Source organism: Acomys minous (assembly GCF_964271855.1).
Source record: "Acomys minous genome assembly, chromosome: 20".
Taxonomy (NCBI): domain Eukaryota; kingdom Metazoa; phylum Chordata; class Mammalia; order Rodentia; family Muridae; genus Acomys; species Acomys minous.
The window spans coordinates 23,295,696-23,308,826 of record NC_140502.1 but is presented as its reverse complement, the minus strand read 5'-3'; the positions used below and the strand labels follow the sequence as shown (position 1 = coordinate 23,308,826).

Genomic DNA, 13,131 nt, shown 5'->3' with positions numbered 1-13,131 from the left:
ATGGTGCGTGAGCAAAAGTGCTAAGCCCATCCCAGATATACAGGGCCAGTGCTTGGCAAACTCTGATGGACACGTGTCCAACACAGAGATCATCCTAAGGGTAGAGTCCCAAGGGGCCAAACTTGGTCTTACTTTAAGCCCAGACTTGTAATTCTTATCCTGCCTCAGTCTTTTTTTTTCCCCCTTTTTGGTTTGTTTGTTTTATTTTTGTTTTTCGAGACAGGGTTTCTTTGTGTTAGCCTTGACTATCCTGGACTCGCTTTGTAGACCAGGCTGGCCTGGAACTCATAGCGACCTGCCTACCTCTGCCTCCCGAGTGCTGGGATTAAAGGCGTGGGCCACCACCGCCCTGGGCTCTCAGTCTTTTTCTGAGTGCTTGGAATTATAAACCCACTCTACCACGCCAGGTTTTATTTAGTGTATTTTTAGTTTTTCCCTTCCAGTGCCATAGTATCTGCTCCTCTGGCTTAGGCCAGTGGCTACCTAGTCACAGTCTGACAGATAGAGGCCCTAGGTGCCAAGCACCCCCCCCCATGGGTGGTGCAGGTTCACCCACTGGTAAGAGGCAGCACCACGGTTTGGAACAGTTATTTATTGCAATACACAGAGGCAGGCAGACCCAGGCATGCTCAGTGGCCAGTGGGGTGCACCCCTCTTCCTGACTCATTGGTCTGGGCGGGGGAGCGGGGCAGCCCTGGGCTGGACCCTAAAGACCTCCAACATGTAGGGCAGGGGAAATAGGAACATTCTGGGTAGCTATTTTTCTGTAAGAATAATCTGTAGGTTCAGAGGATGGCTCTAAGGAGCCATTTTCAGATCAAGAGGGAATGCCAGTCCTGCTAGCTCAGACCCCAGGAAATAATAGGGGGAGGGGGCTCCCCCCATCAGTGGTGCCCTCCAACGTGCTGCAGAAAGCTGGCGGTCCTGGGTGGCCCGTGCGGGTGGGCGTGGCGAGCTGGGAGCCCTTGAGCTCGGGAGCCCCGGATGCCCTCCAGCGTCCGTTCTTGCTCACTCAACCACTCCCCAGGACAGCTGCCAGGATCGAAGAGCTCAGGGCCTGACCTCTGTGGAGGGCAAGAGAGAGGGGAGCATCGGCAAGAAGTATGGGTACCCGCTGAGGTGCGTGCCTGCCTCCTGGGAGGGGTAGGCAGGCGTGAAGGCGCTCACGCCCCAGGCAGGCCTTCCCGCATGGAAATAGGTGTTAGGGACAGATGCCAGGGCCAGCCAGGAAAATGCTCAGCCTCTGAGCCACGCCCCCAGCCCCTCACTGGGGAACCCTAGGCAGATGCTCTACCACTGAGCCACGCCCCCAGCCCCTCACTGGGGGATTCTAGGCAGGGGCTCTACCGCTGAGCCACACCCCAGCCCCTCACTGGGGGATTCTAGGCAGGGGCTCTACCACTGACCACACCCCCAGGCCCTCACTGGGGGATTCTAGGCAGGGGCTCCACCACTGAGACACGCCCCCAGCCCCTCACTGGGGGATTCTAGGCAGGGGCTCTACCACTGAGCCACACCCCCAGCCCCTCACTGGGGGATTCTAGGCAGGGGCTCCACCACTGAGACAAGCCCCCAGTCCCTCACTGGGGGATTCTAGGCAAATACTCTACTGCTAAGTTACATCCCGACCCTCATATTGGACCGTAGGTAAGCACTGTACCTGCTGCCACTGAAGGCGAATTCCCAGCCTCTCACTGGGGGATGCTACACAGGAACTCTACTGCAGAACTAAATCTGCAGCCCTTTGTGGGGGAGGGGCTTGTTATTACTTTGTTTGTTTGTTTGTTTGTTTGTTTTTGAGATAGGATCTTGTGATGTCCCAAAGTGGATTTCACCTTGAGGTGACTCTCCCGTTTCAGCTTCCACGGATTACAGATAATTAGCTATACCGCTTACCACTTTACCCGTTCCTCACGAGGCCCGTCACTAGGTACCTATTTCCTGTCCCAGCCTTAGAGTTAGTATAAGCCTTGTCCTGTCCCCGAGGGTATTAGTGCAAGCCGAGCCTTGTCACCTTGTGTGGGACGTCGGTGTTTACTGAAATTTAGGGCCTGGGGTGAGATGACAAAAGCGCTTCAGTTGCAGGAAACAGCGCGTTCTCATCTGCGTACCAGCTATGCTAAGCTCTGGGTACCAGTCTCCAAACCCCACTCACCTCAGTATCCATGGTCCTGTCTTTGACGCTGGGCCCGTCTCCTTCCCGTTGTGGGATGACAGACGGCTCTGTGGAGGCCCCTCGGCCTTCTCCTTCCTCCCAGCCACTGCCCGGACAAGGTCCAGCATCCTCTGTTGAGGCCTGGCTCAGCCGGATGAGGTTACTAAAGTTGGAGTCAGATTTGGAGCCTGCAGGGGCCTTGCGGGCCTTATGGCGGCCAGTCAAGCGGCTGCCATAGAAGGCTAGGATGGGCTCCGGGCCCGAGTCGGGGACCCTATGGCTGGTATTGGCTACTTTGAGCGGGGCCAACATGTCAGAGACCACGTCGGCCCGGGTGTCGTTCCACAGCCCCCTCCTGGCCTCCTGCAGACTCAGGACATCGAGCTGATCAATGGTTCTCTGCACTCCCGGAGCCTTCTTCTCCTCCCTGAAGAGGGACCCACCCCCCGCCACACCCCCCAGGCCTACAGTCTCCTCCTCCTCAGCCAGGCGGTAGTAGGGTGGCCCGTCCTCTGCGCTGGCTATGACAGGCGGGGGTGGCTTGCCATCCACCTGCAGGGACAGCCGACAGCTACGCAGCGACAGCTGGTAGTAGCGGGTGGCCTCGTGGGCGCTGCGCAGCTGCTGCATGGACACGAAGGGGTGTCGCAGCGCCGCGCTGGGGCTGATGCGTTCGTGAGACTCCCACGTGAGCATGCGTTTCATTAGCTCCACCATGCACTTGAGGTCCGCGTGTTCCGCCAGTGCCTCGCGGTCCGGGAAACTCAAACGACTCACAGCCCCGCCGCCGTTCACCGTCTCGATCTGGTCCAAGGACTTGAGCATGTACTTGCGGCGCTCCAGGGGGCGTACCTGGTGGGACATGGGGCCGGGGTGGGTGGGTGGGGGGCGTCACCAGGTGGACATGTATCTAAAGTCGGGGCCCCTAAAAATCACCTGCTGTGGAAGCCAAGTAGGGTTCCCCCTGAATTCTGCTGTGTCCACCCCACGATCTGACTGGAAGCTGCTTTAGTTGGCTTTTCATACCAATCCTCGATGTCCAAATTCATAGCTCCTCTGCTGCCACGTGACTCTGTTCTTTGGTGCCCCGATCACCTTAACCCAGGCTCCACACTTCACCTAGACCTTCTGTCCAGCCCAGAGACATGGCTGTGACCTTTGGATGGTGCTGTCCCACCAGATTCATTGGCCTACCCCAATCTGACAAACAATTGTCAAGATAGTGGTCCTCCCCAAGGTCTAAACCTAGATTGTTTGTAATATGGCAGCTCCCCCGGCACCCGCCCCCGCGCGCCACCCGCAAAGCGCGCGCGCGCGCGTGCGCCCCCAGCACGGCTTCTCTTCACTCTGCAGGCTCCCCCCTCACACCTTGGTCTCCGCTAAGTAGTCCGCAGAGGACTTCAGCTGCCAGGGGTTGGTGGCGTCAGGGTGAGGGTTGCGCTTGAAGAAGTGGTGAGCCTTGCGGGCGGCGTGCAGCAGGTGGGGCTTGGGCAAGCCCTGCGTCTCGCAGATGTAGCGCACTTGGTCATACTCGTTGTTTCCCGGGTAGAGGGGCCAGCCCAGGTGCAGCTCCGCCATGACGCAGCCCAGAGACCACACGTCCACCTTCTCACAGAAGGGAAGTCCCAGCAGGATCTCTGGGGCCCTGTAGAAGCGGGACTGAATGTACGGCTCCTTGACGTAGCGCACCTCACTGAAGATGCTGGCCGAGCCGAAGTCGATCACCTGTGGAGGGGCCGAGGGTACGGGACACAGGGTGGGTTGGGCTGGTGGCGTGGTGGGAAGGACCGAACTGGGCCCCCTCTGGGATTCACCCCTGCATTTCTCCTGTGTCTGCCTAGCTCTGGACCTTCGAGACTTCTTTCTTATTTATTTATTTATTATGTATACAGTGCTCTGCCTGCATGAACTCCTACACACCAGCAGAGGGCATCAGGTGACATTGTAGACGGTTGTGAGCCACCACATGGGTTGCTGGGAATTGAACTCAGGACCTCTGGAAGAGCAGCCAGCCCTGAGATTTCCTTTTTTGGGGGCGGAATATCCCTCTCTGTTCTCCAGCTATTGCTTCTGGGGTAGGTGTTGGGTCTGACTCTATGTCTCTGGTTCTCTGTACTTGAACTTGTGCCTGTAACAGTTGGGACTCTACCCGGTGCCCCCCCTCCCCTCCCCTGCACTGCAGGGCCGGGGACATAGTAGACAAGTATTCTCCCATATGCGCTTTAGTTTTTGGTTAGTTTTTGTTTGTTTGTTTTGTTTTTGTTTTTCGAGACAGGGTTTCTCTGTGTTAGCCTTGGCTGGTCTGGACTCCCTTTGTAGACCAGGCTGGCCTCGAACTCACAGCGATCCACCTGCCTCTGCCTCCTGAGTGCTGGGATTACAGGCGTGCACCACCTTCGCCCAGCTGCCGGCTATAATTTTAACAACATTTCACATACTATGTATTTCACTTGTGTGTGTAGTTTGGTGTGTATATGTGTGTGGGGGGTTATAGGCATGTATGGGTGGGGTCATCACCCACTTGGGCAGGTGCAGAGGTCAGAGGTCAGAGGTCTATGTTGCGTATCCCTCTGTCACCCTACCCTGTTGTTTGAGGCAGGGTCTCTCACTGAACCTGAAACTCACTATTTTAGCAAGAGAGCTGGGCAACTGAGCTTTTATGGGTGTGCTGGCGGTCTGAGTTTAGGATCTTCTGTGTGTATGCAGCAAGCACTTGGCCCCACTGGGACTGAGAGGTGGCTCAGTGGTTAAGAGCACCGGCTGCCCTTGCAGAGGGCCTAGGTTCGGTTCCCAACACCCATGCCACAGTTCACACCTGTCTGTAAGCCTAGTTCCAGAGGATCCAAAGGCCTCTTCTGGCTTCCTGGAGGACCACACATCGATGCGCAGGCACTCACACAAAAAAATTAACTAAATTTTAAAAAAAAAAGGGAGGGCCAGGTGTGGTGTGGCACACACGCCTTTAATCCCAGCACTCAGGAGGCAGAGGCAGGTGGATCGTTGTGAGTTCCGAGGCCAGCCTGGTCTACAAAGCGAGTCTAGGACAGCCAGGGCTACACAGAGAGTCCCTGTCTCAGGAAAAAAAAAATAGAATTCCAGAGTCATGAGAACAGGAGCTTTGTATTTCCTTCAAGGCTGTGTCTCTTGAGACCTGGAACAGTGCCTGGCACATTGTAGGGCCCAGGGAAGAGTGGACAGTAAGCAAGTAGGTGTTTGAGACCAATTGTTATTTTCCTTCTTTCATTTGCGTGTCTGCCTTTCATGGTGCTGGAGGCTAAACTTAAGGTCTCGTGTATACTGGGTAAAAGTCCTGCTACTGAGCTAGGCTCCCAGTTTTGTTGTTGTTTTTATTTTATTTTATTTTATTTTATTTTGGTTTTTTGAGACAGGGTTTCTCTGTGTAGCCCTGGCTGTCCTGGACTCGCTTTGTAGACCAGGCTAGCCTCAGAACTCACAGTGATCCATCTGCCTCTGCCTCCTGAGTGCTGGGATTACAGGCGTGCGCCATCTGGCTGAGCACAACACTAGGGTTTTTTGACATGGGGTTTCATAAATCCCAGACTGGCTTATTACTCCTTGTGTAGTCTAGGGTGACTTTGAACTCTGGACCCTCCAGACTCCACATGTAAAGTCCTGAGATCACAGGTGTGTACCACCACGCTGGGCCTTCACTTTTTATGCTGGGACAGGCCTTGAATACATATTCCTCAACCAGCAATTTAAGTAACTAGATTATAGGGCTGCATCACTAGGTCTGGCTCCTGCCTGTGGCTCTCTGTCTCTGTTTCTCTCTGTGTCTGTCTCTGACTCTCTCTGTCTCTCTCTCTCTCTCTCTCTCTCTCTCTCTCTCTCAAGACAACGTTTCTCTGTCTAGTCTTGGCTGTCCTGGAACTCACTCTGTAGACCAGGCTAGTCTCAAACTCAGAGATCCACCTGCCTCTGCCTCCCACGTGCTGGGATTAAAGGTGTATGGATTGCTGTAAGTTCATCCAAAAAACAAACAAACCAAATAGACCAAAAAACAAACAAACAAATAAATAATAAAGGTGTGTGCCACCGTGCCCAGTGGCTGGCTGGCTCTGACACTGTCTCTCTCTCCCTCCCTCCCTCCAACTGCCTCTTTAGGTAATCTTTCATCTCGCAGTGTCTCTGTCTTTATTTCTGTGTTATGGACTGGAAAGGCACCGCCTCGAAAGCCAAATTGTCTATGTTCTTCACCGTCGGGCACTGTAAACACCCTGAAGGCCCTCAGCTTGTGACAGACACTTGGTAACCCATAAGCCATAGGCAGGAACCTTTTTCTTTTCCCTGCCTCCAGGTGGCGCTCTGCCAGTTTCACTGTGAATCCCGGTGACTCAGCGCAGGCCCCGGTCTCTCTCTCTGTTTTGCATTCAGCCACCCGTCACCTCCCTCGCACACAAGGCCAATCATGAAATCCTTATTAGTCTGGACTCAGAAGTCCCCCTCCCCCGAGAACATGAGTGACACTGGGGCATTGAGCCAGTCTTTGTGGGGGCCCCTTCGTTCTGAAAACACTGCCAGTGCCAGTGACCCCCCAGATGCTGTTCAAGCCCTGGTAGGTCACAGAAATCTCTCTTCTTGGCTCACTGTCCTTCCATCCCTCAGGGCAGAAATACCTGCCTGTGTCTTCCTGTGTATGTCTCTAACACTCAGTGTGGAGCTGCTGGGAGAAGCCAGGGACATAATGACGGCGGCTTTGGTCCAGCCCCGCCCTTGGGTGCTGTCAGCATTACCAGACACCTGCTGACACATAAGCAGGCAGAGGAGGCACAGAGGGTTGAGGAGGCACAGACAGAGGTTCTGCAGGAGACGTGGGACCAGGACGCAGAGGAGACCCCTTAGCTTCTCACTCAGGTCAGGAACAGAGGGTACAGTGACCTTAGCTTGCAGTTGCCTAGGCCGCCAGACTCTGGTCCCAGCTGAGTACTCTCTCCCTCTCTTACACTATTTGTTTGTTTTGTTTTGTTATTTTCCGAGACAGGGTTTCCCTGTGTAGCCTTGGTTGTCCTGGGCTCGCTTTGTAGACCAGGCTGGCCTCGAACTCACAGCGATCCACCTGCCTCTGCCTCCCGAGTGCTGGGATTAAAGGCGTGCGCCACCACCGCCCAGCCTTTTTTTTTTTTTTTTTTTAAGACAGGGTCTCAAGTAGTGTAGACTGGCCTTGGACTTGCTACACAGCCAGTGATGACCCGGAACTTTTAATCCGTCGACCTCTAACTCTGTGATGCTACAACTATAGGTGTCTGCCACCACGCTTAGCTCTCCCTCACACTTTTTCTTTTTTGAGCTTAATTAATTTAAGGGGGAGGAATATGCAAATGCAGAGGTACTTAATTAATTTAGGGCAGATGTGCAGAGGTCAGAGGATAACAGTTCTCTGTTTCCACCATATAGGTCCTGGCTATTGAACTCACATCCTTAGGTTTGGCAGCAAGTGCATTGATTGGCTGAGCCATTTTGCAGCAAGCGCATTGATTGGCTGAGCCATTTTGCAGGCCCTTTCTCTTTCTAAACTTCGTGTGTTTGTGTGCATATGCTCGTGTGTGTGTGTCAGTAGCTAGCATCAGATGCCTTCCTCTGTTCCTCTTTGCCTTGTATTTTGAGACAAGATCCCCTTATAGAACGTGGAGCTTGCTGATTGGCTAGACTGGCTGGCCAGCAAGCTCCACTTCAGGAAGCCTCCTGCCTCTACCTCCCCTATACCAATATTACAGGTGTGCTGCCACACCTGGCTTTCCCCCCTCCTCCAAGACAGGTTTGTTTTTTGGGGGGGAGGTTTCAAGACAGGGTCTCTCTGTGTAGCCTTGGCTGTCCTGGACTTGCTTTGTAGACCAGGCTGGCCTCGAACTCACAGCGATCCTTCTGCCTCTGCCTTCCGAGTGCTGAAGACAGGTTTTCTTGTGTAGCCCTGGCTGTCCTAGAACTGACTCTGGACACCATACTGGCCTTGAACTCACGGTGATTCACCTGCCTCTGCCTCCTGAGTGCTGGGACTAAAAGGCGTGCGCCACTACTGCTTGGCAATAGTCCTTCCCTCCTCCCCAAAACAGGGTCTCTCTGTGTAGCCCTGGCTTTGTCGACCAGGCTGGCCTGCCTCCCAGGGGTGCACCACCATGCCCAGAACCACACCTGACTCTTTATGTGTCTGCTAAGGGATCTGAACTGAGGTCCTCCTGTTTGCTGAGTGGGTACTGCCCCCTCCCCCCCCCCAGTGCCACCAGCATCTCTCCAGCCCTGCCCCCCCTCACTATGAAACCCACCAACAATGCTGTTGTCTCTAGCTCCAAAATCTGCCCAGAATTCATACATATCCCAGTTGCATCTGTCTCCCTCTCTCTTTTTAAAGATTTATTATTATATATGCAGTGCATGTGCAGGCCACAAGAGGGCGCCAGATCTCACTATAGATGGTTGTGAGCCACCATGTGGTTGCTGGGAATGGAACTCAGGACCTCAGGAAGAGCAGCCAGTCCTCTTAACCTCCGAGCCATCTCTCCAGCTCCATCCCCAGCTGCATCTCTTTTCTTATGACTCCTCCTATTTGGATGACTCCATCTGCCTTCTTGGTCCTACGCTCCTACCCCCTCCCCCCACCTCACCCAGAATGACTGCCTAAGTTAGAGCAGGGACCCTTCAGCTCTGAATCCACCTGTAAGCCCAGCCTGTTGGTGTGTGCCTTTGACCCAGTGGAGGATCTCCCACGAGTCTGAAGCCCGCCTGGTCTATACAGGAAGTTCAAGGCCAGCCAGGGATATACATTGGGAGACCCTGTATTAGAAAAGAATCTGGGCTGGAGAGATGGCTCAGAGGTTAAGAGCACTGGCTGCTCTTCCAAAGGTCCTGAGTTCAGTTCCCAGCCACCACATGGTGGCTCACAACCATCTGTAATGAGAGCTGGTGCCCCCTTCTGGCCTGCAGGTGTAGATACAGGTTCAGCACTGTATACATAATAAATAAATATTCAAAAAAGAAATAAAACTCCAAAGTAAAACCAGTCTTGACCGTTCCTGTGAGAAACTGTATAACCCTGCCCCCACATTCTTTGGTTTTTGGTTTTTCAAGACAGGGTCTCTCTGTGTAGCCTTGGCTGTCCTGGAACTCACTCTGTAGACCAGGCTGGCCTCGAACTCACAGCGATCCGCCTGCCTCTGCCTCCCGAGTGCTGGGACTAAAGGCGTGCGCCACCACACCCAGCCCTCCCTCACCTTCTTAATGTCATTTCTTCCCTCTTTGGTCCTTCCACTCTACGTCAGTTCCACAGAGCTCCCCTGTGTTGCTAACATACTAACCACATGTTCTACCTCAGGACCTTTGTACTGTCTGTCCCTTCCACCTGGAATCTCTCTCTCCTCCATCCATGGCCCCTCCCCTCAAGATTTACTCAGCCAGGCCAGGAAGAAGAAGAAGAACAAGAAGGAGGAGGAGGAGGAGGAAGAAAAAGAAGAAGGAAGAAGAAAAGAAAGAAAGGAAGGAAGGAAGAAAGAAAGAAAGAAAAAAAGAAAGAAAGAACAAAACCACAAAACACCTCAAAACGAGCTGGCTGTGGTGACACATACCAGCAAACCTAGCACCTGGGGTAGTGGAGGCAGATAGGTCATGAGTTCAAGTCATCGTCACCTGCATGGCGAGTTCGAGGCCAGCCTGTGCCACAAAAACGAAACCAAACAGAAAAAGCCTTGAGATGCGGAGGGCAGGTTGCCCGGCATCAGCGAGGAGACGCAGCTCAGGAATCAGGGAAACACCCCCTCCCACCCGCCCCCGCCCCGGAACTGCATCATGGGACTGACCTGTGGCGGACGCAGGTGTGAGCGCGGGAGCTGTTTGGCGGGCAGCCTCACTCACCTTTACCCGGAAGGGGCAGCGGGTCTGGTCCACCAGCATAATGTTCTCAGGCTTGAGGTCAGCGTGGATGATGGCCAGCTCCTTGAGCCGGGCCAGCGCCCTGAGGACCTGCAGTGTGACGGTGCGGATGTGGCGGGCAGGAAGGGGCGCGAAATTGTGCTCCCTCTGAAACTCGAAGAGATTCTGCTCCAGCAGCTCGAAGACCAGGTAGAACTTGAGGGCGTCGTGGAAGAACTCAAGGAAGCGGATGACATGGGCCTCGTCGGGGTCCAGGCCCCGGACGCAGCGCAGCAGCTTCAGCTCGTTCTTGATGATGCGGCTCCGGTACGCGTCGTTCTTCAGGATCTTGATGGCAACCATTTCCCCTGTGCTCCGACGCCAGCCCTTGGCCACCTCTCCGAAAGTGCCCTTACCCAGTACCTCAATGATGTCGTAACAGTCAGTCTCTGACTGGATGGTAGCCATGGTGCCCTGGCTGCTTTGCCTTTATCTGAATCACTGCCCCCCCTCCCCTTTGCCTAGACCTCCTCCTGCCCTGGCGACGGCGCCCCCCACCCCCTCAGCCCTCCCAGCCGAGGGAAGATAACCACACTTGTACCTCTCCCAGTGAGGTCAGCCCCTGCCTCCCTGGTACCCCTTTGACCCCCTTGGCCACACGGTGAGTCTCCCAGGGCCTCCACCCCTCCCCCCAAAGCCCTCCTGGCTTGGGATGAGGGGGCTCAGGCCCCCCCCTGAATGGGTTCCAGCGTTGCTGAGTGGAACAAAATTCTGTTGTTAGAGACCTGGAGTCTCAGGCTGGAATGGAGGGGGGTGGGGTGGGGTGGGGTGCCAGGCTGGGGCCCCCTCCCCCACCCGCTGATGGAACCCTGGAGAAGCCGACAGGGTGGACTCGGGCATTCGGAAATGGGACATACCTACGGGCACGCGAGAGCGAGGAAAGACTTCCCACGTTGGAGGTTTGCGTGCGTGTGTGTGCACGCGTGCGTGCGTGTAAGGCATAAAGGGGATGTGTGGATAGAGTAAGATCCAGCTTGTAAGAGGCACCCAATGCAGGCGAACACGTTTGCACTGGACCCTGGGGAGCCATCATGAAGGGCTAACCACTCAGTCAGCCATGAAGAAAGGTCAAGTGCGTAGGCAGGGAAGGAGGCCCCAGACCCCAGCAGCCCGAGGCTAAGTCAGGGCCCAGGTGGACGAGGCTGGTGGAGGGTTCAGGAGTTGATTGTGTGAGGCCCCTGATAGGGCAGAAGGGACAGGCTGAGGCCAGGGAGGAAGAAACCATCTAGGACAAGGGTTAGGGTAGTCGCTAGAAAGGCACCCAGACAGGGGACGGCTGACGGGAGAAGACTCTGAGTCAGATTAGGGAAGTCAACATTAAACGAACAAACAAACACTTCATTTTTCCCTGTCTTGATTTTTCTCTTCCATGCATTTTCTGCTCAATGTGTGGTTTGTTTTATTTTGTTGTGTTTGCAGTCAGCGTCTCCCGATGTAGCCCTGGCTGGCCTGGAGCACACAGAGGTCTACGTGCCTTTGCTCCCTTAGGTACCGGATGCACCGTGACACCTGATCAATTTTTATTTTTATTTATTTTTATTTTATTTATTTATTTTTTTTAACCTGACCAATTTTTTAAAAAGCTATTTCTCTTCTTTTCTCTTTAGGTTTCTTTGTTGTTTTCTTTTATGCATCCGGGTGTTAACCTGCATGTATTTATTTGTATGACATGCATGCCCGGTGCCTTCAAAGGTCAGAAGAGGACATCATATTCCCTGGGGCCAGAGTTATAGATGGTTGTGAGCTGCCATGTGGGTGCTGGGAATCCAATCCAGGTCTTCTGCAAGAACAAAAAATATTCTTTTTTTGGTTTTTCTTTCTTTGGGGGGGAGGATGGTTTCAAGACAGGGTCTCTCTGTGTAGCCTTGCCTGTCCTGAACTCGCTTTGTAGACCAGGCTGTCCTCGAACTCACATCCATCCTTCTGCCTCTGCCTCCTGAGTGCTGGGATTAAAGGGGTGCACCACCACTGCCCGGCTGCTTTGTTGGTTTTTCAAGACAATATTTCTCTATGTAGCCTGGGCTGTCCTGGACTCACTTTGTAGACCAGGCTGGCCTCGAACTCACAGAGATCCGCCTCCGGAGAGCTGGGATTAAAGGTGTGGGCCGCCACCACCCAGCAAGGGACGAAATTGAACACTTCTATGTTGGCTCTGTTTATTAACAATTAAACTTTATTATACAACCCAACTAGCATACACAAGAAGGAAAAAAGGTTAACAGGACAGAAGAATGAACCTTCCAGTCTCCGTTCCACGGGATAGGTCTTTAGGTGTCTGACCCACGAGCTGGTCCGTTCCGTTCCTCTTTCTCTGCGCTCTCTGCTCGCCTTCCCTCAACCTCTTGTTTTTCTTCCCACCACCTTCCCAGTCACATGCAAAGGGCAGTCTTCTTCTCCCTTCGAGGGTTAATTAGGAAAGCAATACCCACGGTGGGGTTCCCAGGTAGGCTTCCTGAATTCCAACCCCAGGAAGGCTCCAAACAGTCTCTCACAAGGTATTCATGGTGTGCCCCAAGGGTAAAGCCCGCCAAGACTGCTTCCACCTGTGACAAAGCTTAATATTTCCCACACTTCTACTTAGGTCATTCATTTGGGAACTCAAGATCTCAGAGACAGGATGGAAACTGCCATACATCTCCAGTATGGTGAATGAAATAATCACTTCAGCAATAGCTGGCTCCCCGTAGAGATGGAGAGACGTGTGGGAGTTGAGTCAGCGCTCAGATGAGGTGTGGAAACCGTAGACAATAATAAGGCGTCTTGCCAGGCAGCAGCGGGGCACAGTTTTAATCGTCCCGTCACTCAGGAGGTCGAGGTAGGCCAGAGCTCTGAGATGGAGGCCAGCCTGGTCTACAGAGTGAGTTCCAGGACAGCCAGGGGTTACACACAGAGAAAAACCCTGTCTCAAAAAACAAACAAACAAACAAACAAAACAGACAACAACAACCCTGCTAGTGCTGAAACCCCAAATGCTGAGATAACTCCTGTTAAGTGTGGTGGAGACAAAGGACCAGTGACCTGCACGGGGAAACCGGTCAGGAGAGAGCACTGGAGTG

At 53.8% G+C, this 13,131-nt stretch overlaps 1 protein-coding gene across 1 annotated transcript; it reads right to left on the bottom strand.

Annotated features, from left to right (window-relative positions):
* Positions 1-454: 454 nt before the first annotated feature.
* On the bottom strand, positions 455-10,978 carry HIPK4 (homeodomain interacting protein kinase 4). The gene is made up of 4 exons (XM_084770942.1): positions 10,019-10,978; positions 3,524-3,880; positions 2,156-3,007; positions 455-1,064 (listed from the first exon to the last, which is right to left on the bottom strand). The coding sequence occupies exons 1-4, from the start codon at positions 10,481-10,483 to the stop codon at positions 885-887; spliced, it is 1,854 nt and encodes a 617-aa protein (XP_084627068.1). The 5' UTR covers positions 10,484-10,978; the 3' UTR covers positions 455-884.
* Between the last annotated feature and the right edge of the window lie 2,153 nt (positions 10,979-13,131).

Bases quoted from the DNA above. Each gene is read 5' to 3' on its own strand.
- HIPK4 (XM_084770942.1), bottom strand. From the start codon at position 10,483: ATGGCTACCATCCAGTCAGAGACTGACTGTTACGACATCATTGAGGTA. The intron at 3,881-10,018 runs GTGAGTGAGGCT...GCCCCTCCACAG, and splicing joins GCTGCCCCTTCCGGGTAAAG to GTGATCGACTTCGGCTCGGC. The intron at 1,065-2,155 runs GTGAGTGGGGTT...TGCCCTCCACAG, and splicing joins ACAGGACCATGGATACTGAG to AGGTCAGGCCCTGAGCTCTT.